We start from the raw sequence: 23,200 nt of genomic DNA, 5'->3' as shown, positions 1-23,200 counted from the left end.
GGCTCAGAGCCATTCCAAGGCCTGAAGGGCTCCAGGAGAGCTGGAGAGGGATTTGGGATAAGGGATGGAGGGACAGGAGCCAGGGAATGGCTTTAGGTGAAATAGGGACGGATGGAATTTTGGGAAGGGATTGTGAGGTTGGTGACTGGCTGAGATTGAATTCCCAGAGAAGCTGTGGCTGCCTCTGGATCCTTGGAAGTGTCCAAGGCCGGGCTGGACGTTGTTGGAGCTTGGAGCCACCTTTGCTACTGGCATGGGATATGTTTCTTCCCTACATCCCAGCTGCCCTATTAATGTTTGAGAAAGCGTCACACCATTGGCCAAAAATCCCCAAATTACGGCCGATGGGAAGAATCCACAATTCCTCTTTCGGCACAGCAGGACAGAGGGAGAGCGGGGATTTCCATGGTTGTAAAATCCCGGGAATGCCCCTTCCTGCAGGGAATTCTGCCGGAGGGCGCTGCGGAGGGGGGACTGCTCGGCCTTCAGCCTCTCCTTCGACGCCGCCGTCTTCGTCATCGAGAGCAGCAGGAGAAGGGTGGCCGTGGAGGCCACGCTGGAAAACCGCGGGGAGAACGCCTACAGCACCGTCCTCAACATCTCCTTCTCCAGGAACCTCCAGCTGGCCAGCCTGATCCCCAAGGTGAGCTCCCGGGGCAGATCCGGCCTTTTCCAGAGGTGCTGCTAATCCCGGCCCGACGACAAAGCTGCAGAGCCCAAATCTGCCTCCGTCCCTCATAAATCAGAGCTGTTTATGGGCTCTGCTTCTAAGCACTTCCAGCTCTTTGTTTTGGAAATACAAAAACGTTTTGAGTTTTAAGAGCCTGAGCGAAGGTCAAACACGGAGGAAATTATTTCCCTCTATTTTTCTCCTGCAGCTGTTTAAAAATACTCCCTGCACGTGGCCAAGTTCCCGTCAGGAACGAGTTTTTGCAGCTGAGAAAAAAAACTCCTGGAAGTAGGAGCTGATCACGGGAATGTGGCCACAGCTCAGCGCCGAGCCGGGCGATGCCACCTCTTTCCCTGGATGATCCCTGAGTGTCCCAAAAATTTCACTGCCCCACTCACTGGATCTTGGTGCAACTCCTCCCTGTTCCCAGCGGGGTTTGGGAATGTGCTGATGCTGCTGAGCCTTCCCTCACCCCCCCCATGACTTCATCCCAGCTCCTCTGTTTTCCTCCGAGCCGTGCCAAGGGAAAATTGTGGGGCTCGCTGCCCACAAAAATCAGAGAAATGCATTTTTTGGAGATTATTCCAAACGAAGTGAGGGGAGCAGGGAAAACCCCTGGATGGTGGGGCACAGAAAGCACTGGGCAGCAGTGGTTGTAAGGAATATTTGTGGCTGGTCACGGAGGAGTCAGGGATAATGGGCTCCTGGCTGTCCTCCTTATCTAGGAGCATCCAGAGGGGATGGATCTCTGTGTCTTACAAATAAAAAGTGGCTATGGCCCCAGAAGTCCATAATTTCAGCAGGAAGTCCCAGGCTGCTGCTGGTGGCTGGTGCTGGGATGTTCCAGCTCCTGGGTAGGACTTTTCCAGTGGCAGCAGCTCAAACTGACACCCTGTGGGATAAAAGCTGGAATAGCTCATCCTCTCATGGTGAGGATGGACACCTGCCTACAACATCTGGAAGGGTTGTGGAGGAGACAGAGCAGGGTTGGTGTCCCCATCCCATCCCATCCCATCCCATCCCATCCCATCCCATCCCAGCTCTGCAACGGGCAGGAGCTCCTCCAGCCTGGCTGGAGAGAGGGAAGGTGTCCCAGCAGCTGGAATGTCAGTGTGGAGATGAGGGGATTCCAGCCTAGCTGGTGGCCATGCAGGATAACAGCTCATGTTGTCTCAGTGCTTCCCACCGACTCCTCATCCCAGAAAGATCAGGAATGCCAGGAATGTTCAGGTTCATTCAATCACCACATTTCAATTCATTCGCCGCTGTAACTGAATTCATAACGAGGATTTAAATCGGGAAACTGGGAGCTGCTTCCTAGAGATGCTCCTTTCCAGGAGCTTCAACGAATGCTCGGGAAGGATTCCCAGCTCCAGCGAGCAGCCTGGGCTGGATGACTGGCTGGTTGTGTGTGTGGTCCTTTGGTTGGGTTTGGGTTGTGGTTGGTTGTTGGTTGTATCCTTTCTTCATTCATTTGTTTGTTGGCCAACGGTTGGTCGGTCATTGGTTGGGTTTTTGGTCATTGGTTGGGTTTTTGGTCATTGGTCGGTCATTGGTTGGGTTTTGGTCATTGGTTGGGTTTTTGGTCATTGGTTGGGTTTTGGTCATTGGTTGGGTTTTGGTCATTGGTTGGTCGGTCCTTGGTTGGATTTTGGTCATTGGTTGGGTTTTTGGTCATTGGTTGGATTTTGGTCATTGGTTGGGTTTTGATCCTTGGTTGTTGGTTGGCTGGTTCATTTGTTCGTCCTTGGTTGGTTGGTTGGTCTTTGGTCGGTTGGTTCTTATTGTTGCTTGGTTGTTGGTTGGGTTTTGGTTGTTTGCTGTCGATTGGTTGGTCATTGGCTAGTTGGTTATTGGCTGATTGGTTTTTGGTTAGTTGGTCACTGGCCATTGGTTGGTTGGCCATTGGTTGTTTGCCCATTGGTTGCCCATTGTTTGGTTGGCCATTGTTTGGTTGGCCATTGGTTGGTTGGTGGTTGGTTGGCCATTGGTTGGTTGGTCATTGGTTGCCCATTGGTTGGTTGGCCATTGGTTGGCCATTGGTTGGTTGGTGGTTGGTTGGTGGTTGGTTGGCCATTGGTTGGTTAGTCATTGGTTGGCCATTAGTTGGTTGGTCATTGGTTGGCCATTGGTTGGTTGGCCATTGGTTGGTTGCCCATTGGTTGGCCATTGGTTGCTTGGTTGTTTCCCCAAAGCCAAGGCCGGTTTTGAACGCCCTGGCTGTTCCCAGTTTTCCAAAGATCCGGCTCCTGGGGCTCATTCCCAGTGTCCCAGACACTCCATGGACAGGACTCCGTGTCCCATTTCAGGACGACACCGACATCAACATCGACTGCGCCGGGGACGACAGACACCCCACCAGGAGGGTGTGCAACGTCAGCTACCCCTTCTTCCGAGCCAAGGCCAAGGTAGGACATTCCCAACTTCCCACTGGGCTGCCACGTGGACCTTCTGCCCGCGGGGTCACATCTGGGCAACCCCGAGCAGGATTTTGAGGAGAAACTTTTGGGTTCTTCCCTTTTGGAGCTTGAAAGGCATCTCAGGGGAGCTGGGATGTTTGGGATCCTGCCCTGGTGCTCAGGAGAGCCCCAGAATCCAACCCAGCTTCTCCAGGTGACAGAATTTGCCTCAAATCCTCTGGAAAAATTTAATGTTTGCTTCAAACCACGGATGGGAACTTCCTTGGGCTGATTCCCTGCAGGATGAGGCTCCTTGCCCACCTGAGAGGTTTTCCTTGCTCTGAGGTTCCTCTGGATCCTGTTCCCAATCCTCCCTGGGTGGTGGCATCCTCCAAACCTGTATTCCCAATATTTCGGATGAGCCCAGATCCAGCAAAACCTGTTTTTATAGACCATAAACCCTTGGGAAACACCCAGTTCAGGAATAAGGTGGGGAAAGGAAAAGGGGTGAGCTGCAGCCACTCAGGATCCATGTGGAATTCCAGCCCCACCCCATGCTCCTGTGGGAAAAGGGACCGGCACAAGTGGGATCTGGAGAGAAATTCTGTATCCGTCTGAAACCTTTCCTGGATTATGGTGGATTATCAAGGCCTGAGAGGTTCTCCTTGCTCTGAGGTTCCTCTGGAACCTGCTCAGAGCCAGTCCAAGCCCCGCTGGGTGGTGGCATCCTCCAAACCGGTGCTCCCAGTGTTTGGGATGAGCCCAGATCCAGTTTATCGTTTTTATAAGCCATAAACCCTCGGGAAGCATCAAATTCAGGGCTCAGTTGGGAAAGGATCAGTAGGGAGATCCCCTCAGGATTGGTATGGAATCCCACCTGCCCACCCATGGAAAAAGGGACCAAAATAAGCGGGATCTGGAGATAAAATCTCCCCAGCTCCTGTATCCGTCTGAAAGCTTTCCTGGATTATGATGGATGAGCCTCAGGCACCAGGCTGGGCTTTAAAGCTCCCAAAAATCCCGGTGGGATGCCTGTGGCTGCACGAGGAGCCGGCGGCCCATGACCTACGGCGTTGGGAATGCATCAGGTAGCGCCGCTCCTGCCAAAACAAAGAGAGGCTGGAAATGGAATTTTGGCTCCGGAGCCGCGGGAGCTTTAATATCCCGGTCAGCTGCGCCGGCCCAGACGTTTGAGGTCACGGCAGATGTGCCATTTATCACGCTGATCCCATTTTAGGTGTTGGCTCCCTGCAGCTGCCTCCCCTTCCCGCCCATCCCGGGACTCTGCAGGGATCTGCTTCCAAAGGGACAATCCGTGTTGCTCCCATCGCAGGGGCTGAGAGAATTCCTGCAAATCCTCTCTGCCTGGAGAGGCTCTGCTCGGTCCTGCTGGGATTGGGAATCGTGTCTCCCACAGGGTCCGACACTGGCCCCCGCTCAGCACTCGGGATGATTCCCTGGGATGTTTTTCCCGGTGTTTTTCCCGGTGTTTTTCCCTCCTCCGCAGGTCGCTTTCCGCCTGGATTTCGAATTCAGCAAATCCGTCTTCCTGCAGAGCATGGAGGTCTACATGGTTGCCAGCAGGTCTGGGGATGCTTTCTCCCTCCGGAATCACGGAATCGTGGAATGGTTTGGGCTGGAAAAAAAGCCCATCCAGTCCCACCCCTTCCCTGATCCCAGGTTGTCCAACCTTGGAGAATTCCAGGGATCCAGGAAGCTTCTCTGGGCACCCCAGGATGTAGCCAGCTTTCCTTGGGATTCCTTCCTCCGGAGCCAGAGTTTTTCCATGGAATAACCCCACGGAGACCCGGTTGCTGTGGGTTATCCCAGCCCCGTGCTCCCAAACCTGGCTGTTTGTATTTATCTGGGAATTTACATCCATGATTTTTCCGTGCCTGTGGAAGCTGCCGGGCTCTGCTGGATCTCCAGCCGCTGCTGCTTTCTCATCCACTCTCCCACCACAAATATTTCCCGGGAAAAATATCTCCTAATAATTTTACAAAGTTCTCCTTACTCCCTCCTCTTCCAGTGGTAAAGATTTCCCACAGGGAAACGCAGGAAATCCTGCAAAAAATGGGAAAATCCTATGAGGAAAGGTGAAATCCTACAAAGAAAGGGGAAAATCTTGCAAAGAAAGGGGAAATCCTACAAAGAAAGGGGGAAATCTTGCAAAGAAAGGGGAAAATCCTGCAAAGAAAGGGAAAATTTAATTCAACTTATTAAAATATAAATAAATAATTTAATTAATTGGCTACATAATTAATATAAATAGTATTTTAATAAATCCACCCATTATTACAGCAGAGGAGGATTCCCCTGCACCACTTTAAGCTGCTGGGCGTGTGACACCTCCCTCCGAATCATTTTAGTAATAAAAAAACCCTCAGAATAAAATCCTGCTTTGACCAAAAAAAAAGTTCAGCATTCCCAGAAAAAATTCCCAGGGGGATTTGGCTCCTGCCTGACCCCCTGGCCCTGCTGCGGTTGCAGTGACAGCGAGGAGAAGGAGAGCACCAAGGAGGACAACGTTGCCCACCTCAACTTCCAGCTCAAGTACGAGGCCGACCTGCTCTTCACCAGGTGAGGAGTTCGGGATGGGATGCGAGGTCACGGATTGGGAAAACCCCTCGGGAAAAGCAGCCTTCAAACCGAGGTTTCAGTTGGGAATTTATTGAAAAACCAGGAGCCGTAAAATCAGGGGAGAGCTTTTTATAAAGCTGGCGAGGTGCAGAGAGCTGGACTCTGCCGCTGTTTGACGGCATCAATTTTATTAAAGAGGTGTGAGGGTGAGTTTTTATGGAAAAAAAAGGGAATTCTTGGAGGTAAGAATGGCCTTAGCAGGTGTTCCCGACGTCTGGGCCGGTGGCCATCCCACAAAACCATGGGAGGGAAGCTCAGCTGTGGGACGGGCGTGGAATCACCGGGAATTCAAGTCTGGGACAGCCAGGGATGAAGGCAGGGATAATTTAGGAAGCTGCTGATGGGAAAATCAGGGATCCCAAAGCACATTCCCTGGCAGTGCTTGCTGGAATTTTTCAGCCCTTCGGTCATTTTATATTTTTTACTCAGGCGCCACGAATAAAATTCCTTTAATATTTAGGATTTATGGGGAGTGAGGGGATTCTTCAGTTCGGAATGAAGAGAAAACCTGGAGGGAAAGAAGAGGACGGAAAATATCAAATTTGGGAATTTTGGAGTGAAAAAGGAGGGAGAGAAATGTGGGGATTTGGGGCCATCACAGGCGGGTTCCCACAGGATGTTCCTGGCTCTTTTCCCACCTTTCCAGCTGCAAAGCAGGGATGGATTCACCTCCTGTGACAGCCAAACCTCAGCCAGGCCTGGGGTGGCTCTGCTTTATTAAAAGGCGAGAAAATCCTGCAAAGAGGGAAAATCCTGCAAAGAGAGGGAAAATCCTGTAAAGAAATGGGAAAATCCTGAAAAGAAAAGGGAAAATCCTGCAAAGAAAGGGAAAATCCTGTAAAGAAGGGAAAATCCTGCAAAGAAAAGGGAAAATCCTGTAAAGAAGGGGAAAATCCTGCAAAGAAAAGGGAAAATCCTGCAAAGAAAAGGGAAATCCTGCAAAGAAAGGGAAAATCCTGAAAAGAAAGGGAAAATCCTGCAAAGAAAGGGAAAATCCTGCAAAGAAAAGGGGAAATCCTGCAAAGAAAGGGAAAATCCTGTAAAGAAATGGGAAAATCCTGCAAAGAAAGGGAAAATCCTGCAAAGAGAGGGAAAAATCCTGTAAAGAAAGTGGGAAATACTGCAAAGAAAGGGAAAATCCTACAAAGAAAAGGGAAAATCCTGCAAAGAGAGGGAGAATCTTGCAAAGAGAGGGAAAATCCTGCAAAGAGAGGGAAAATCCTGCAAAGAAAAGGGAAAATCCTGCAAAGAATGGGAAAATCCTGTAAAGAAGGGGAAAATCCTGCAAAGAAAAGGGAAAATCCTGCAAAGAAAGTGGGAAATACTGCAAAGAAATGGGAAAATCCTGCAAAGAAAGGGAAAATCCTGCAAAGAAAGGGAAAATCCTGAAAAGAAAAGGGAAAATCCTGCAAAGAGAGGGAGAATCTTGCAAAGAGAGGGAAAATCCTGCAAAGAAAAGGGAAAATCCTGCAAAGAAAGTGGGAAATACTGCAAAGAAAGGGGAAATCCTGCAAAGAAAGGGGAAATCCTGGAAAGAGAGGGAAAATCCTGGAAAGAAAAGGGAAATCCTGGAAAGAAAGGGGAATATCCTGCAAAGAAAAGGGAATATCCTGCAAGGAAAGGGGAAATCCTACAAACCTCTTTGTCACGCTTTGTCCCACAGGACGTCGAGCCTGGACTATTTCGAGATCAGATCCAACAATTCCCTGGATGGATCCAACCCCGTCGGGCCCCCCTTCCACTGCACCTTCACGGTGAGCAGGATGCGGATCCCGGAGTTCTCCCGGATTTGGGATCTGCCCCGGGAGCCGGGACCCGCATCCCCCGATCCCGACACATCCCTGTGCTCTTCCCTGGCAGCTGCAGAACCTGGGATTCTTCCCGGTGCAAGGGGTGACCCTAAAGATCACCGTGCCCGTGGCCACCCGCGCGGGCAACCGGCTCCTGCTGCCCACGGAATTCCGGGCAGACCAGGTAGGACGGGATTCCGGTTTAGGATGGGATTCAGCCCGGTTTAGGATGGGATTCTGTCCCAATTTTGAACAGGATTCCAGCCCAGTTTAGGATGGGATTCCAGCCGGGTTTAGGATGGGATTCCAGCCTGGTTTAGGATGGGATTCCAGCCTGGTTTAGGATAGGATTTCAGCCTGGTTTAGGATGGGATTCCAGCCCAGTTTAGGATGGGATTCCAGCCCAGTTTAGGATGGGATTCCAGCCTGGTTTAGGATGGGATTCCAGCCCGGTTTAGGATGGGATTCCAGCCCAGTTTAGGATGGGAATCCAGCCCGGTTTAGGATGGGATTCCAGCCTGGTTTAGGATGGGATTCCAGCCCGGTTTAGGATGGGATTCCAGCCCGGTTTAGGATGTGAATCCAGCCTGGTTTAGGATGGGATTCTGTCCCAATTTTGAACAGGATTCCAGCCTGGTTTAGGATGGGATTCCAACATGGTTTAGGGTGGGATTCCAGCCTGGTTTAGGATGGGATTCCAGCCCGGTTTAGGATGGGATTCCAACCTGGTTTAGGATGGGATTCCAGCCCGGTTTAGGATGGGATTCCAGCCCAGTTTAGGATGGGATTCCAGCCTGGTTTAGGGTGGGATTCCAGCCTGGTTTAGTATGGGATTCCAGCCCGGTTTAGGATGGGATTCCAACATGGTTTAGGATGGGACTCCAGCCCAGTTTAGGATGGGATTCCAACATGGTTTAGGATGGAATTGCAGCCCAGTTTAGGATGGGAATCCAACATGGTTTAGGGTGGTTTAGGATAGAATTTAGGATGGAATTCCAGCCCAGTTTAGGATGGGATTCCAACATGGTTTAGGATGGAATTCCAGCCCAGTTTAGGATAGAATTCCAGACCAGTTTAGGATGGGAACCCAACATGGTTTAGGATGGAATTCCAGCCCAGTTTAGGATGGAAATCCAGCCCAGTTTAGGATGGGATTCCAACATGGTTTAGGATGGAATTCCAGCCCAGTTTAGGATGGAAATCCAGCCCAGTTTAGGATGGAATTCCAGCCCAGTTTAGGATGGAAATCCAGCCCAGTTTAGGATGGGATTCCAACATGGTTTAGGATGGAATTCCAGCCCAGTTTAGGATGGGATTCCAACATGCTTTAGGGTGGAATTCCAGCCCAGTTTAGGATGGAAATCCAGCCCAGTTTAGGATGGGATTCCAACATGGTTTAGGATGGAATTCCAGCCCAGTTTAGGATGGGATTCCAGCCTGGTTTAGGGTGGGATTCCAGCCTGGTTTAGTATGGGATTCTGTCCCAGTTGAGGATGGGATTCCAACATGGTTTAGGATAGAATTTAGGATGGAATTCCAGCCCAGTTTAGGATGGGATTCCAACATGGTTTAGGATGGGATTCCAGCCCAGTTTAGGATGGGATCCCAGCCCTCCAGCCACATCCCACAGCAAGCCAAACTCCATCCCAGCTCCAGCAAATCCTGTGGGGTGCTGGGGATCCCCGATTCCATCGGGATGGGGGCACAGGGAAGCCACGATCCCCGTGTCCCTGCTGGAATTCCATCGGCTTCTCCCACAGGAAAACACGACCTGCAGCATCTGGGGGAACAGCACTGACTACCGGAGAACCCCGGCGGAGGAGGACCTGTCCCGCACCCCACACCTGGTATCCCCTCACGGGGCCAATCCCGGCTCCAGGATATCCCGAAACAGGGAAAAACCTGGAATAGGGATGGCCCATGGACATGGGAGGGGCACGTGGGCTCCGGAATTTTTTTAGGAGGATTTTAAGCCCTTCAGTCGTTTTATTTTTATTTTTTGTCTCAGCCACTGCAATTTAAGCCCCGTTAATACTCGGGATTTACGGGGAGCGAGGGGATTCTCCAGCTCACAAAGATCGGGATCGGTTTTTTTCCAAGGGAAAACTTGGAGGGAGAGAACAGCACAAAACCCAGCAACATTGGGAAGTTTGGGGGGGAAAATTTAAAGAATTGTGGGGATTTGGCCGCACAGGAGGATGGACACACGGGATCCTCCCTCCCTCAGTGCTGCCAGGGACGAATCCCAGCGGGATTTTCCCTCCTTTTCCAGCGTGATCCCACATTTCCCTTTGCAGAACCGCAGCAACTCCGACGTGGTTTCCATCGACTGCGAGGTGAAATTGGCCCCCAGCGAGGAGCTGAACCTGCACTTGCGTGGGAATCTGTGGATGAAGTCTCTGAAGGCAGTGAGTGCTCACCGGAAAACGTGGATTTCACCGGAAAACGTGGATTTCACCAGAAAACGTGGATTTCTGGGAGAAATCCCCCAAAGGAACACTGGCACCCCAAAAACGTGGGGGTTTTCCGTTCTTTGGGGTGGATTTTGTTCCCAAAGCAGCTTATCCTTCAGGATCGTGCATCCACAGCACCTCATAATGGATTATTTCATTCCATAATTTATTAATTAATGCAAATTTAATTAATCTAAAACCGCTTTTTTTGCCGTCATTCCGCCCCCACTCCCTGCCTTGCATCCTCCTCTCCCATGGATGCAAACAGAATGCAAAGCCATGGGCATGGGATGGATCCCATTGGGAATGGGATGGATCCCATTGGGAATGTGTTCTCTTTTTCCATGTGGGATGCTTATCCCAGCCCCTGGAGATGGATCCCATTGGGAATGGGATGGATCCCATTGGGAATGTGGTCTCTTTTCCCTATGGGATGCTCATCCCAGCCCCTGGGGATGGATCCCATTGGGAATGTGGTCTCTTTTTCCATGTGGGATGCTCATCCCAGCCCCTGGGGATGGATCCCATTGGGAATGTGGTCTCTTTTTCCCTATGGGATGCTCATCCCAGCCCCTGGGGATGGATCCCATTGGGAATGGGATGGATCCCATTGGGAATGGGATGGATCCCTTTGGGAATGGGGGCTCCATTTCCCTATGGGATGCTCATCCCAGCCCCTGGGGATGGATCCCGTTGGGGATGGGATGGATCCCGTTGGGAATGTGGGCTCTTTTCCCTATGGGATGCTCATCCCAGCCCCTGGAGATGGATCCCATTGGGGATGGGATGGATCCCATTGGGGATGGGATGGATCCCGTTGGGGATGGGATGGATCCCATTGGGAATGTGGTCTCTTTTTCCATGTGGGATGCTCATCCCAGCCCCTGGGGATGGATCCCGTTGGGGATGGGATGGATCCCGTTGGGAATGTGGTCTCTTTTCCCTATGGGATGCTCATCCCAGGCCTCTCTGTGCAGCTGAAGTTCAAGGCACTGAAGCTCACCACGATCGCGGCGCTCCAGCGGCGCTTCCGGAGCCCCTTCGTTTTCCGGGAGGAGGATCCCAGCCGCCAGGTCAGCCCTGGGATGGGGGATCCAAAATTTTGGGATGCTGCCACACCCTGCCCTGATCCCACTGGGAAAATCCCTGTGGAGGGAGGGACCCAGGTTTGGAGGAACTCGGTGCGGCCGTGGCCGGAGCCGAGCTCCGATCCTGGAATCTCCGTGATCCGCAGGGAAAGCTGAGCCAAATCCTTTGTGCAGCATTCCCAAAGGAAGGGTCAATCAGCATTCCCAAAGAAAAGGCTGCCCAGCATTCCCAAAGGAAGGGCCAATCAGCATTCCCAAAGGAAGGGCCAATCAGCATTCCCAAAGGAAGGGCCTATCAGCATTCCCAAAGAAAAGGCTCCTCAGCATTCCCAAAGAAAAGGCTCCTCAGCATTCCCAAAGGAAGGGTTGCCCAGCATTCCCAAAGGAAGGGTTGCCCAGCATTCCCAAAGGAAGGGTTGCCCAGCATTCCCAAAGGAAGGGTTGCCCAGCATTCCCAAAGGAAGGGTTGCCCAGCATTCCCAAAGGAAAGGCTGCCCAGCATTCCCAAAGAAAAGGCTCCTCAGCATTCCCAAAGGAAGGGTTGCCCAGCATTCCCAAAGAAAAGACTCCTCAGCATTCCCAAAGAAAAGGCTCCTCAGCATTCCCAAAGGAAGGGCTGCCCAGCATTCCCAAAGGAAGGGACAATCAGCATTCCCAAAGGAAAGGCTCCTCAGCATTCCCAAAGGAAGAGCCGCTCAGCATTCCCAAAGGAAGGGCCAATCAGCATTCCCAAAGGAAGGGCTGCCCAGCATTCCCAAAGGAAGGGCCAATCAGCATTCCCAAAGGAAGGGCCAATCAGCATTCCCAAAGGAAGGGCCGCTCAGCATTCCCAAAGGAAGGGTTGCCCAGCATTCCCAAAGGAAGGGCTGCTCAGCATTCCCAAAGGAAAGGCTGCCCAGCATTCCCAAAGAAAAGGCCGCTCAGCATTCCCGCTATCCCCTTCTCCCCACCCTTCCTGCCTGGAAACCGCAGCGTTTCCTCTCCTCCAGATCACGTTCGAGATCTCCAAGCCCGAGGAATGGCAAATTCCCATCTGGATCATCCTTGGGAGTACCTTTGGAGGTCTCCTGCTCCTGGCCCTGCTGGTCCTGGCGCTCTGGAAGGTGAGCAGCTTTTGGGGGATTTTGGGGGATTTTTGGAGATTCCCGTGCCTGGAGGAACCCTCTGGATCCGTGTCCAGCGCCCCAAAAGCTCCTCAACACCACCAAGAATCCTCAAAACCTCCTCCAAAATCCCCTTTCCCATACAAAAATGATAACCAGGACCAAACTCCAGCTGCTCTCCCATGAAAAGCTCCTGGAATCACAGCGGGATTTTGTTTCTCTTCCCTCCCCACAGCTCGGGTTCTTCAAGAGCGGGAGCCGGCGGCGAGCGGCCGAGCGGGAGCAGAATTCCCACGGGATGGAGTGACTCTGCCGGGGCCAGGAGCCCCCTCCCAGCTCCGGAGATTCCCGGGATCCCGCGGGATCTGGGGGCTGAGCTCGGCGTTGCAGCAGGATGAGGGAACGCTCCTTGTGGGACAGCACTTAAAAGCCATAAAAACCCCTCAAACCCACTGAAAATTCCCCAAAAATCTCCTCGGAGGTGCTTCCAACTGGGATTCCATAAAAACCACCTCAAACCTATGGAAAACTCCCCAAAAAACTCCTTAGAGGTTCTTTCAACGGGGATTCCATACAAAAACACCTCAAAGCAACCAAAAATTCCCAAAAGATCTCCTCAGAGGTGTTTCCAACTGGGATTCCATAAAAAACACCTCAAACCAACTAAAACTTCCCAAAAAAATATTCTCAGTGTTGTTTCTAACTGGGATTCCATAAAAAACACTTCAAACCACTCAAAAATTCCCAACAAATCTCCTCAGAGGTGTTTCCAACTGGGACTCCATAAAAAACACCTCAAACCAACTAAAAATTCCAAAAAAATTATTCTCAGTGTTGTTTCCAACTGGGATTCCATAAAAAACACTTCAAACCACCCAAAAATTCCCAAAAGATCTCCTCAGAGGTGTTTCCAACTGGGATTCCATAAAAAAATCCTCAAACCAACCAAAAATTCCCAAAAGATCTCCTCAGAGGTGTTTCCAACTGGGATTCCATTAAAAAATCCTCAAACCAACAAAAAATTCCCAAAAGATCTCCTCAGAGGTGTTTCCAACTGGGATTCCATAAAAAACACTTCAAACCACCCAAAAATTCCAAAAAAATCTCCTCAGAGGTGCTTTCAACTGAGATTCCATATACAAACACCTCAAACCAATGGAAAATTCCCAAAAAAATCTCCTCAGATGTTCTTTCAATGGGGATTCCATGAAAAACACCTCAAAGCAACCAAAAATTCCCAATAAAATCTCCTCGGAGGTGCTTTCAATGGGAATTCCATATAAAAACACGTCAAACCAAGCAAAAATTCCCAAAAAAACTCTCCTTGGAGGTGCTTCCAACCGGGATTTCAGAGGTGGCAGCAGCGGGGATGAGGGGACACCGACACGAGGGGTCCCTGATGTGGGGCTGGAAAACTCCTTAAAATAATAATATTATCCCAAAAAAAACCCTGGATTGCTCTTCCCGTGGCGGAGCTGTCGCAGATCCCGGGCTCTGCTGGCCACGGCTCTCAAACTGCCTTCGTTAAGAGGAGTAATTAAGCGGAGGAGTTAATTAGTCTGAATGCACTGAATGGAATTCTTGTGATTTCAAGCACCTTAAATAAATGCCCAATCTCTGGTGTCCAGCTGTACATAATTCTTCTAAAAACAGGAAGGAGAGGAGGGGGGGAAAATTTAAAAATCCTGCCAGAAATAAATTTAAAAAAAAAAAAGAAGAAAAAGGGAAAAAAATAAAAACCCCAAACTTAGAAATCATTTGGGAAAAAAATTAAAATGGTTTGAAAAATGGATGAAAAAGCAGTTTGATGAGCTGTGTCCCAGCAGAGCAGTTTGGGGAGCCCACGTGTATCATACCTGTACATAGCTGGTGCCATGGAAATCATGGAATTTTGAGGGTGGGAATGCGCCCTCGGCATAGCGGAATTATTTATGCTAATATTAATTTTATGGAGAAGAGGGAAGCGGATTTTTCTGGATGCAGGATGAGGTTCGGGAAATACTGTTCCTGGTATTTTTTAAGGAATAAAACTACGGTATTTTAAAAATTCCCGGTGTCTGCTCCCTTTTTTTCTGTGGGTATGAGGGGAGCTGCTCTGGGATCGGCGGGAGGATGGATCCTGGAATTTTTCCATCGTTTATTTCTGTGGGATGTGAGGCTGCCCCGGGAGGTTTGAAAGGGAGACCCAAACTTGGTACAAAATGGGATTGAAAAATTCCCAGATCAGATATTCCATGCTCAGCTGGAGTGGGAATTCTGCAATTCCCCATTTTTGATGGACTATATATAAAAATAGATATACAGATAACTATATATAAATATATATATATATATATAATTTTAATATATTATAAATATAATATATATTATGTATTTTATATATATAGACTATATATTAAAATATATTACATATATTTTTATATGTAGACATATGTGTATCTATATATTTGAGTATATATATTAAAAATATTAAAAATATATCTATGTATATAATTAGCTATATTTGTATGTATTTTGTATATACATTTATATACACAATTTTTATATATTTATATTTATATTTTTATATATACATTTTTATTTTTATTTAAATTTTAATTTTTATTTATTATTATTTATGTGTATATATATAATATATATATATCAGATAGATATATATATTTTATATATATATCTGATATATATATATCTGATATATATATATATATGATATATTTTATATATATATATATATATATTATATATTATATATTATAGATAGATAGATAGATAGATAGATAGATAGATAGATAGATAGATAGATATATGACACTTTCCACTATCCCAGGCTGCTCCAACCTGGCCTTGGACAATTCCAGGGATGTGGAAGTCTCAGCTCCTAAACGTGGAGATCCCAAACCTGACCCTACAGCTTTTCCCTCCATGGACACAAACCCTGGACAAACACCAGGAATTCCAAGGTAATTCCACATTCAACGTTTATTTCCTTGTCATACAAATAGAAACGTGGGCCCCAAATCTCGCCTGAAAGTTCTACCCGGATTGTTCTTTAAAAAACCCCCCGGAACATTCATTCATCCCGACGGTTAAAAAGCTGCGTGGGGAAGGAGCAGAGGGTTCCGGAGCCTTGTCCCAGCGAGTGACGTTTTCCTGGCGGAGCATCTGCCACTTCTCCCAAAGTTCTCAAGCGACCACGTCCCCGCACAACCACTCGCTCATCAGCACAGAGCTCGATGAGAGGAGAAGTTTTTATTTTTTTTTGGGTTTTTTTTTTTGGTAAAAAATCAGTTTTAAGAAGAGATTTTTTTTTATTTCCCCCACTGGAAGGAGTAAAAACCATGAAAAAATCCTCGAGTCCGATTGAGGGAGGCACAGACTCCAACGCCTCTTGGAAAAGCCAGGTTCAAGGAAGACTCTCTTTGGCGGCAGGCGGCTCCGGTAGGCAGACGCAGCATCTGGAATCCAAGAGTGCAGCTGGACAGACGTCGAGTCAAAAAAAAAAATAAAGGTGCGTGTTGAGCGTCGAAACAAGAGGAAAAAACCCAAGTTCAGAGCAGTTTGAAATGTCGGGACGCACACAAACACAAATTCCCTACCCACTTCTGAGGGACTTCATGATGTTTGGATAGGAGCGACGGAGCTAGGGAAAAAGAAACGATGATTCCGGCGTGGAATTGTGGGTTTTTGTCCAAAGGTTCTTCAATACTTACTGGAGCAGTGTTGAAGAGCTTGATAATGGAATTCAGCCCCTCAGAGCTGAATTTCCACCTGCATTTCCTAACAGGGCATCCCTCACGTCTGTAGCTGTAAATTTTGATTTAAAACGCAACTTTTAAAACGCTGCCGACACCTTCAGCGCGAGCTGGAAGGCGTAAAAGCGCGGTGAGGTGTGAGAGCGCCGCGCTGCTCTGGGCGTGGGCACCCCGCTTTTAACCCAGCTACCACAGAATTCCCAATTTTTCTTCTCCCGCCTCGCTGCGAGGAGTTTGAAATCCAATTCCGCGAATCGCGTCGGACACGAGACGTTCGACGGGAGTTACCCGGGGGATTCTTCTCGCGACGTTTAGAAAACCGAGAGCTAACGAAGGGATCCTTTAAATCAACAAAAAAGAAAAGGACCAAAATCTCAAACACCGGATTCAGCGACAGGACGACGATGTGGCTTTTCCTGCCCCCCGCCCTCCACCATCTCCACCCGAGAACCGAGGCCGCAGACGGAATCCAGAGGAACCCAAAACCAAAGGAATGGAGAAAAACAATTTCACGGACACGGGTGTATTCTGCTGTCCGGTGTTGTCCCGGGATAGCACCACCACGAAAGGTTGGACAGGGCCTAGTGGAACTGGACAAACTCCTCCAGAGTTCTGGGGATCTGGTTTTGGTAGCTGATGTTGTAGATCCGCACGGCGCGGGCAGCCAGGCACTTGAGACTCAGCTTCATTTGAGTTTTAAGGAGGATTTCGGACACCCCGGTGGTGCTTTTATCCAGAGGGGTTTTCTTCTGCTTGTTGGTCATGTCCGTGTGGGCGCCGGCCTCCACCAGGCTGATGATGATGGAGTGCAACGTCAAGAAGTCGCTGATGGGCCGGTGGTACTGCACGATGATGTGCAGAGGGCTGTTGCCCTCGTTGTCCACGGCGTTGACGTCGGCGCCGCAGTCCAGCAGCAGCTTGGTGACCAGGGCGTTGGGGAAGCTGCACACGTCGTTGGTGTGGAAGTCGTCCACGGGCGTGCCGGAGTTGACGGCGTGGTGCAGCAGGCTGGAGCCGTCGCGCGTGCGCGGGTCCAGGTGGATCAGGTTGTAGATCTGCTTGTTGATGCGGGACTGGTCGTCCTCGCTGCACTGCGTCTTGGTGGAGATGCACACCAGGTAGAGGAAGGTGAAGATGTTGCACTCGTAGTTGTCCACGGCCGTGTGGATGTCGGCGTCCGGGGTGGTTTTGATGCGCGCCATGCCCTGCTCGATCTCCAGCACGCTGCAGCGCAGGACGCTCTCGATGTCCTTGGCTTTCACGGGCTCGTTCAGGTGGATCATCTGCGAGAAGACCTGGGCGAACCTCAGCAGGTCCTTGTGGGTGTTCCTGTTGCCTTTCTGCCGCAGGTGCAGGGCGTGGAGCCAGAGCTTGATGCACTGCTCGAACTCCATGTTGTCCGCGTAGACCGCGCCCCGGTAAATGATGGGGTGGGAGACGTCGATATTGTCCGAGCCCAGGATTCTCTCCCGCACTATGAGGCCTTCCATGTGAAGGGCGTCTCTGTCCTGCCTAATGGACTCTAATTCCTGAGGGGTCCTGCATTCCGACCTGTTTCCGTAGGCCTCGATCTGGGGAAGCACCTCCTTCTCGATGACGTTCTCGCTGTCACGGTACCTCTCCAGCATGGCTAAATATAAATAGTGGTAAGTCTTCAAAATGTCGTAGTTCTCCCTGTCGTTGGCAAACGAGGCCCCCAGCAGCTCCAGAGCTTCGATCCTGCTCCTCCTGTCGCAGTCGGCGTGAGCCAGCAGCAGCTCCACCACGTCGGCCTTGCAGCTCTCGGCGGCCACTTTGAGCGGCGTCATGCCGTGGCCGTTGACCATCATGGCCGCCTTCCACTTGACCAGCTCCCTGACGATCTCCAGGTGGCCGGCCTCGGCGGCGAAGTGCAGGGCGGTGGCCCCGCAGTGGGCCTTGGCGTTGGGGTCGGCGCGCTGCTCCAGCAGGTACCGCACCACGTCCGTGTGGCCCTTGTAGGCCGCGATCATCAGGCAGGTGTTGTCGTACTTGTTGGCGATGCTGATGTTGGCGTTGTTCTCCACCAGGTACTTGACGATGTCCAGCCGCCCATCGAAGCAGGCCGCCCGCAGCGGCGTCGAGTTGGTCACCGTGGTGTGGTTGACGTTGGCGCCGTGGCTCACCAGCAGCTTGACCACCTCAAAGTGGCCGGCCCCGGCCGCGCACCACAGCGCGGTGGCCCCGTCGATGACGAAGCTGGGGACGGGAGGACAGGCAATTAGGCTGGCGCTCTTCCAGAAGCATCCCACACCCAGCCAGCCCACCCCTGGATCTCAAGGAACCCATCGGGATCACCACGGCCAAGGAACGAGGCCAACGGAGCCAACGCTGGAAGTTGGAGCTTCAAAGCAGCTCAAAGGGGTTTGGCCGCCTTGAAGACCCCACTTACAAACTCCAGCCTCAGTGTGGAGAGCTCTGGCAAGAGGAGTTCTAAAGTTATCCCTTCGGTGCCACAAAGCGACCAAGAAAAACCTTAAGGTGGATATTTTGACCTAAAAAACCAGATTTAGACCCTGGCAGCAAAACTGGCTCCAAGATTTCTGCTCACTTCCCCTGGCCCCTCTCCCCGAGCTGCAGCTCCCCAGCGCTTCCCTCTTTGAGATCCCGTGCCCTGAACCTGCCCGGCAGCCTGGTGACACGAACGGAACCTCGGGAAGAAAATAAAACCCAAAAAAGCAGAAGTTCCGAGCTGGGCTGCTCCTCAGATCTGTGTCGCGTGGTGGCCCTGAAGAACAGGGAGATGAGGGCACAGATCCTTCTTTCCAAGCTGTTTTCATTCCCTTAAACCCAGCACACAAAATCAAGGATTTGTCTTTCCCATCCCCTGGTTTCTGAAGGATTTAAATGAAGAAACGGGCAGGATTCACACACCCTCAAGGCACATCCCAAACACACACAGGAAGGACAAGTTTTGTCAAAAAAGCCACGCTCCCCAAAGTTAAAATATGGTAAGATCAGCTTAAATTTCACTTTCACAGAGATTTTTAATTATTTGGTGAAGCCCTTGCAGCTCCACAGCAACTGTTTGTAAATCCAACACCTCCAGAGGCTCTTTAAGATCTCAGAGAGAATTCCCAATGAGAAGTTCCTGATTTTGTAAAGAATCCCATTGAAATATTTCTGTATCGAAGCAGGAGGAGAGTCAGGAGGGGGGATTTCTTTAGGACCACGAGGTGATTTGTTGGTGTTTTGAGGCTCCGAGTGGAAAGCCCAAGGGAGAGGAGCTGCTGGGCCACCTTATCTGAGGAACAACAATCCCTGGGGATCACATGGGCTCTGCTCCTCTCTCCGCATCCATCGTGCCTCCCACAGCTCCTCCTTCGATCCGTGCCAGGCACAGCCTCTGGAAAACATCCCCGCCCCAGCCAGGCAAAAATCCAGCATCTGCTGTCTGCCAGGAGAGCCTTCCTCCAGGAATTCTCACCCTGCTTCTGATTGGGGGGGAAAAAAACCCAAGAAACAAAAAACACCAAAAAAAACACAAAAAAACACAAAAAAACACAACAACAACAACAAAAAAAACGGAACAAAAAACCCACAAACAAACAAAAAAATAACTCAGCTGGAAGGGAAAAGGAAGGAGTAAAAATCAAACCACACAGGGAAGTGGTTCTCTGTGTGAAAACTGAGAGGTGTGAGAACCCTTCTTGATGTCACTGTCGCCTGCAGTGGCAAAAATGTCCCAAAAAGGCCACTGTGGCCCAGCAGAAGCTCTCAGGGCTGTGGATATTATCCTGTCCACAGCTTTAGGGGAATTCCTAAATGGAAAAGGCATTTGTGGCTCATCAAGGTGGGATCTCCAAGCACACGGGCATTTCCACCAGGAAGTCACCAGATCGTGACCTCGTTGTGGCCTCCAACACCCTCGCGACGTTTAGGTGGGGATGTCGTGAATTAATTTCTAAAAACAGCAGCAAGGAGGGCCCTGGGCACTGCCAACCTGCCAGCCTGGGAAAATCAGAGAGCAGATCCTCCCGGGAGCTCTGCTGAGGGCAGGGAAGTGGTCACGGATCACGGAACAGCCCCGGGAGGGACCCACAAGGGCCACCAAAGCCCAGAATAATCTGGGCTGGAAGGGGTCCTCAGGGGCCACCAAAGCTCAGAATAATCTGGGCTGGAAGGGGTCCTCAGGGGCCATCAAAACTCAGAATAATCTGGGCTGGAAGGGGTCCACAAGGGCCATCAAAACTCAGAATAATCTGGGTTGGAAGGGGTCCACGAGGGCCATCAAAACTCAGAATAATCTGGGCTGGAAGGGGTCCTCAGGGGCCATCAAAACTCAGAATAATCTGGGCTGGAAGGGGTCCTCAGGGGCCATCAAAACTCAGAATAATCTGGGCTGGAAGGGGTCCTCAGGGGCCATCAAAACTCAGAATAATCTGGGCTGGAAGGGGTCCACAAGGGCCACCAAAGCTCAGAATAATCTAGGTTGGAAGGGGCCCTGGTCATGGAATTATCTGAGGTGGAAGGGACACACAAGCACCACCAGGTCACGGAATTATCTGGTCTGGGAAGGGCTCCCAAGGCCATGGAGTCACAGAACAGCCTGAGCTGCAGGGGACAGTGAGGCACAGAACCAGAACAGCCTGGGGTGGCAGGGGTCCACAAGGACATCAAGGGACAGAATCTGGAGCTGGAAAGAGACCCACAAGGGTCACCAAGTCACAGAACCCTGAGCAGGAAGAGACCCACAAGCACCACTCGGTCACAGAACACAGAGCTGGAAGGGCTCACAAGGGCCACCAGGTCATGGAACAGCCTGAGGTAGAAGGGACCACAAGGACATCAAGTGACAGAATCCTGAGCTGGAAGGGCCCCACAAGCACCACCAAGTCACAAAACAGTCTGAGTCGGGAAGAACTCACAAGGAGCACCAAGTGACAGAATCCTGAGCTGGAAGAGACCCACAAGGGTCACCAAGTCACAGAAAACTGAGCTGGAAGAGATCCACAAGCACCACCAAGTCACAAAACAGTCTGAGCTGGAAAGAGCTCACAAGGAGCACCAAGTGACAGAATCCTGAGCTGGAAGAGACCCACAAGAGCCACCAAATGACAGAATAACCCAAGCCAGGACCACAAGGACCACCACATCCCAGAAGATCCGGCACTGGCACGACCCCACCACCAAGCCAGGAGCCGCAGCAGCACCATCACCGTGGTCTCACTGAAACTCCACACTGGAGACGCTCCCGATCCCCACCAGCCCCGGAACACCGGGACCCACCGGGACCCACCGGAGCCCCGCACAGCCCCAGAACACCGGGATACAACGGGACCCACCGGAGCCCCGCACAGCCCTGGAACACCGGGATACAACAGGACCCACCGGAGCCCTGCACAGCCCCGGAACACTGGGATCTACTGGAGCCCTGCACAGCCCCAGAACACCGGGATACAACGGGACCCACCGGAGCCCTGCACAGCCCCGGAACACCGGGACCACCGGATCCCTGCCAGCCCCGGAACACCGGGATCTACTGGGACCCACCGGAGCCCCGCACAGTCCCGGAACACCGGGATACAACGGGACCCACCAGAGCCCCGCACAGCCCCGGAACACCGGGACCCACCGGAGCCCCGCACAGCCCCGGAACACCGGGACCCACCGGAGCCCCACCGGAGCCCTGCACAGCCCTGGAACACCGGGATACACCGGGACCACCGGAGCCCTGCACAGCCCTGGAACACCGGGACCCACCGGAGCCCCACCGGAGCCCCGCACAGCCCCGGAACACCGGAACCCACTGGGACCCACCGGAGCCCTGCCAGCCCTGGAACACCGGGACCACCGGAGCCCCGCACAGCCCCGGAACACCAGGACCCACCGGAGCCCCGCATGGCCCTGCCAGCCCCGGAACACCGGGACCACCAGAGCCCCACCGGAGCCCCGCACAGCCCCGGAACACCGGGACCCACTGGGACCCACTGGAGCCCCGCATGACCCTGCCAGCCCCGGAACACCGGGACCACCGGCGCCCCACCGGATCCCCGCAGAGCCCCGCCAGCCCCTCCGCCCGCCCAGCCTCACGTACCCATCGAAGCGCACGGTGCCGGTCTGCTGCGTGTGGACGCGGTAGTGCTCGAGCAGCAGCCGCACCACCTTGGCGTGCCCGTTGCGGGCGGCGATGATGAGCGGCGTGGAGCGCTGCCCGCCGTGCTGGCTCACGTAGCCCAGCAGGTACTTGATGTCGCTCTCGGAGCGGTTCAGCAGCAGCGCGGCCAAGGTCAGCACGCGGCCCTCGCTCGCCGCCTTGTACACGTACCCCGCCAGCCCCTCCATGGCCGCCGCCGCCGCCGCGCCGCCCCGGCCCCGCTCCGTCCTGCCGCCCGGCCCCGCGGGGCGCACATGCGGCCGCCGCCGGGGCGCGCCGCCCCCGGTACCAACCCGGTACCGGCACTCGGCACCGGCAGCCGATACCGGCTCGCACTACCGGCAGCCGGTACTCGATGCTCGGTACTCAGCTCTGGATCCGGCACCCGGTCCCGGCCCTGGCTCCGGCCCCGGCCCCAACACCCGGACCCGGCCCTGGTACCGGCACCTGGTACTCGGTACCCAGCCCCGGTCCCGGTACCCAGCCCCGGTCTTAGCCCCGGCACCCGGCCCTGACTCCGGCCCCGGCCCCAACACCCGGTACTCGGCTCCGAAACCCGGCCCCGACACCCGGTCCCGGTCCCGGTACCCAGCCCCGGCCCTGGCTCCGGCCCCCGGCCCCGTCACTGGCACCCGGCCCTGGCCCCGGTACCCGCTCCCGGCCCGGCCCTGTCTCCGGTCTTAGCCCCGGTACCCGGCCCTGGCTCCGGCCCCCGGCCCCGGCACTGGCCCCCGGAGCCCAGCCCGGCCCGGCCCGGCCCGGCCCGGCGGAGCGCAGCCGCCGCCCGGCAGGCAAGGCGCGGCCCCCCCGCCGCAGCGCGGCCCCGGAACCGCCCCGGAACCGCCCGGTGCGCCCGGCGGAGCGCGGCCCGGCCGGCAGCGGGGACGGAGACGAGCGTTCCGGGAGCGGGGACGGAGCCGGGAGCGGGAGCGGGACAGACCCGGGCCAGTCCGGGAGCGGGGACAGACCCGGGCTGGTCCAGGCAGGACAGACCCGGGCCCGTCCAGGAAACCCTGAGCCCGGCTGGGACAGAGCTGCAGGACGGGCTGGGACAGGGCCCGCAGGGTTACGGGGATAAACTGGGTTTTGTTGGGTCCCTTCGTGGGACACCTTGGGAGCTTGGCCTGGCTCCAGAGCAGATGGATCCCAGGTCATCAGTTGTCACACTTTTTGGAGTTAAGGGAATAAAG

General features: G+C 52.7%; 2 protein-coding genes across 3 annotated transcripts in view; one reads left to right on the top strand and one right to left on the bottom strand.

Annotated features, from left to right (window-relative positions):
- Positions 1 to 14,192, top strand: part of ITGA11 (integrin subunit alpha 11) — a 46,727-nt gene extending 32,535 nt beyond the window's left edge. For both annotated transcript variants that reach the window (XM_085589053.1, XM_077785962.2), the window contains exons 20-30: positions 442 to 643; positions 2,980 to 3,078; positions 4,577 to 4,653; positions 5,560 to 5,649; positions 7,373 to 7,463; positions 7,570 to 7,683; positions 9,260 to 9,346; positions 9,797 to 9,907; positions 10,930 to 11,025; positions 12,030 to 12,143; positions 12,379 to 14,192. In XM_085589053.1, the coding sequence (XP_085445179.1) occupies positions 442 to 643; positions 2,980 to 3,078; positions 4,577 to 4,653; positions 5,560 to 5,649; positions 7,373 to 7,463; positions 7,570 to 7,683; positions 9,260 to 9,346; positions 9,797 to 9,907; positions 10,930 to 11,025; positions 12,030 to 12,143; positions 12,379 to 12,450 (1,153 nt within the window). In that variant the 3' untranslated portion in view covers positions 12,451 to 14,192. The remainder of the gene's footprint in view (positions 1 to 441; positions 644 to 2,979; positions 3,079 to 4,576; positions 4,654 to 5,559; positions 5,650 to 7,372; positions 7,464 to 7,569; positions 7,684 to 9,259; positions 9,347 to 9,796; positions 9,908 to 10,929; positions 11,026 to 12,029; positions 12,144 to 12,378) is intronic.
- A 915-nt stretch (positions 14,193 to 15,107) lies between these two features.
- FEM1B (fem-1 homolog B) lies at positions 15,108 to 22,718 on the bottom strand. The gene is made up of 2 exons (XM_021547895.3): positions 21,951 to 22,718; positions 15,108 to 18,112 (listed from the first exon to the last, which is right to left on the bottom strand). The coding sequence occupies exons 1-2, from the start codon at positions 22,196 to 22,198 to the stop codon at positions 16,477 to 16,479; spliced, it is 1,884 nt and encodes a 627-aa protein (XP_021403570.1). The 5' UTR covers positions 22,199 to 22,718; the 3' UTR covers positions 15,108 to 16,476.
- Between the last annotated feature and the right edge of the window lie 482 nt (positions 22,719 to 23,200).

The sequence above is a fragment of the Lonchura striata genome, chromosome 10 (genome assembly GCF_050655825.1).
Source record: "Lonchura striata isolate lonStrDom1 chromosome 10, ASM5065582v1, whole genome shotgun sequence".
Taxonomy (NCBI): domain Eukaryota; kingdom Metazoa; phylum Chordata; class Aves; order Passeriformes; family Estrildidae; genus Lonchura; species Lonchura striata.
This window is presented reverse-complemented; position numbering and strand designations above follow the sequence as displayed.

Bases quoted from the DNA above. Each gene is read 5' to 3' on its own strand.
- FEM1B (XM_021547895.3), bottom strand. From the start codon at position 22,198: ATGGAGGGGCTGGCGGGGTACGTGTACAAGGCGGCGAGCGAGGGCCGC. The intron at 18,113-21,950 runs GTACGTGAGGCT...TCCCGTCCCCAG, and splicing joins GGCACCGTGCGCTTCGATGG to CTTCGTCATCGACGGGGCCA.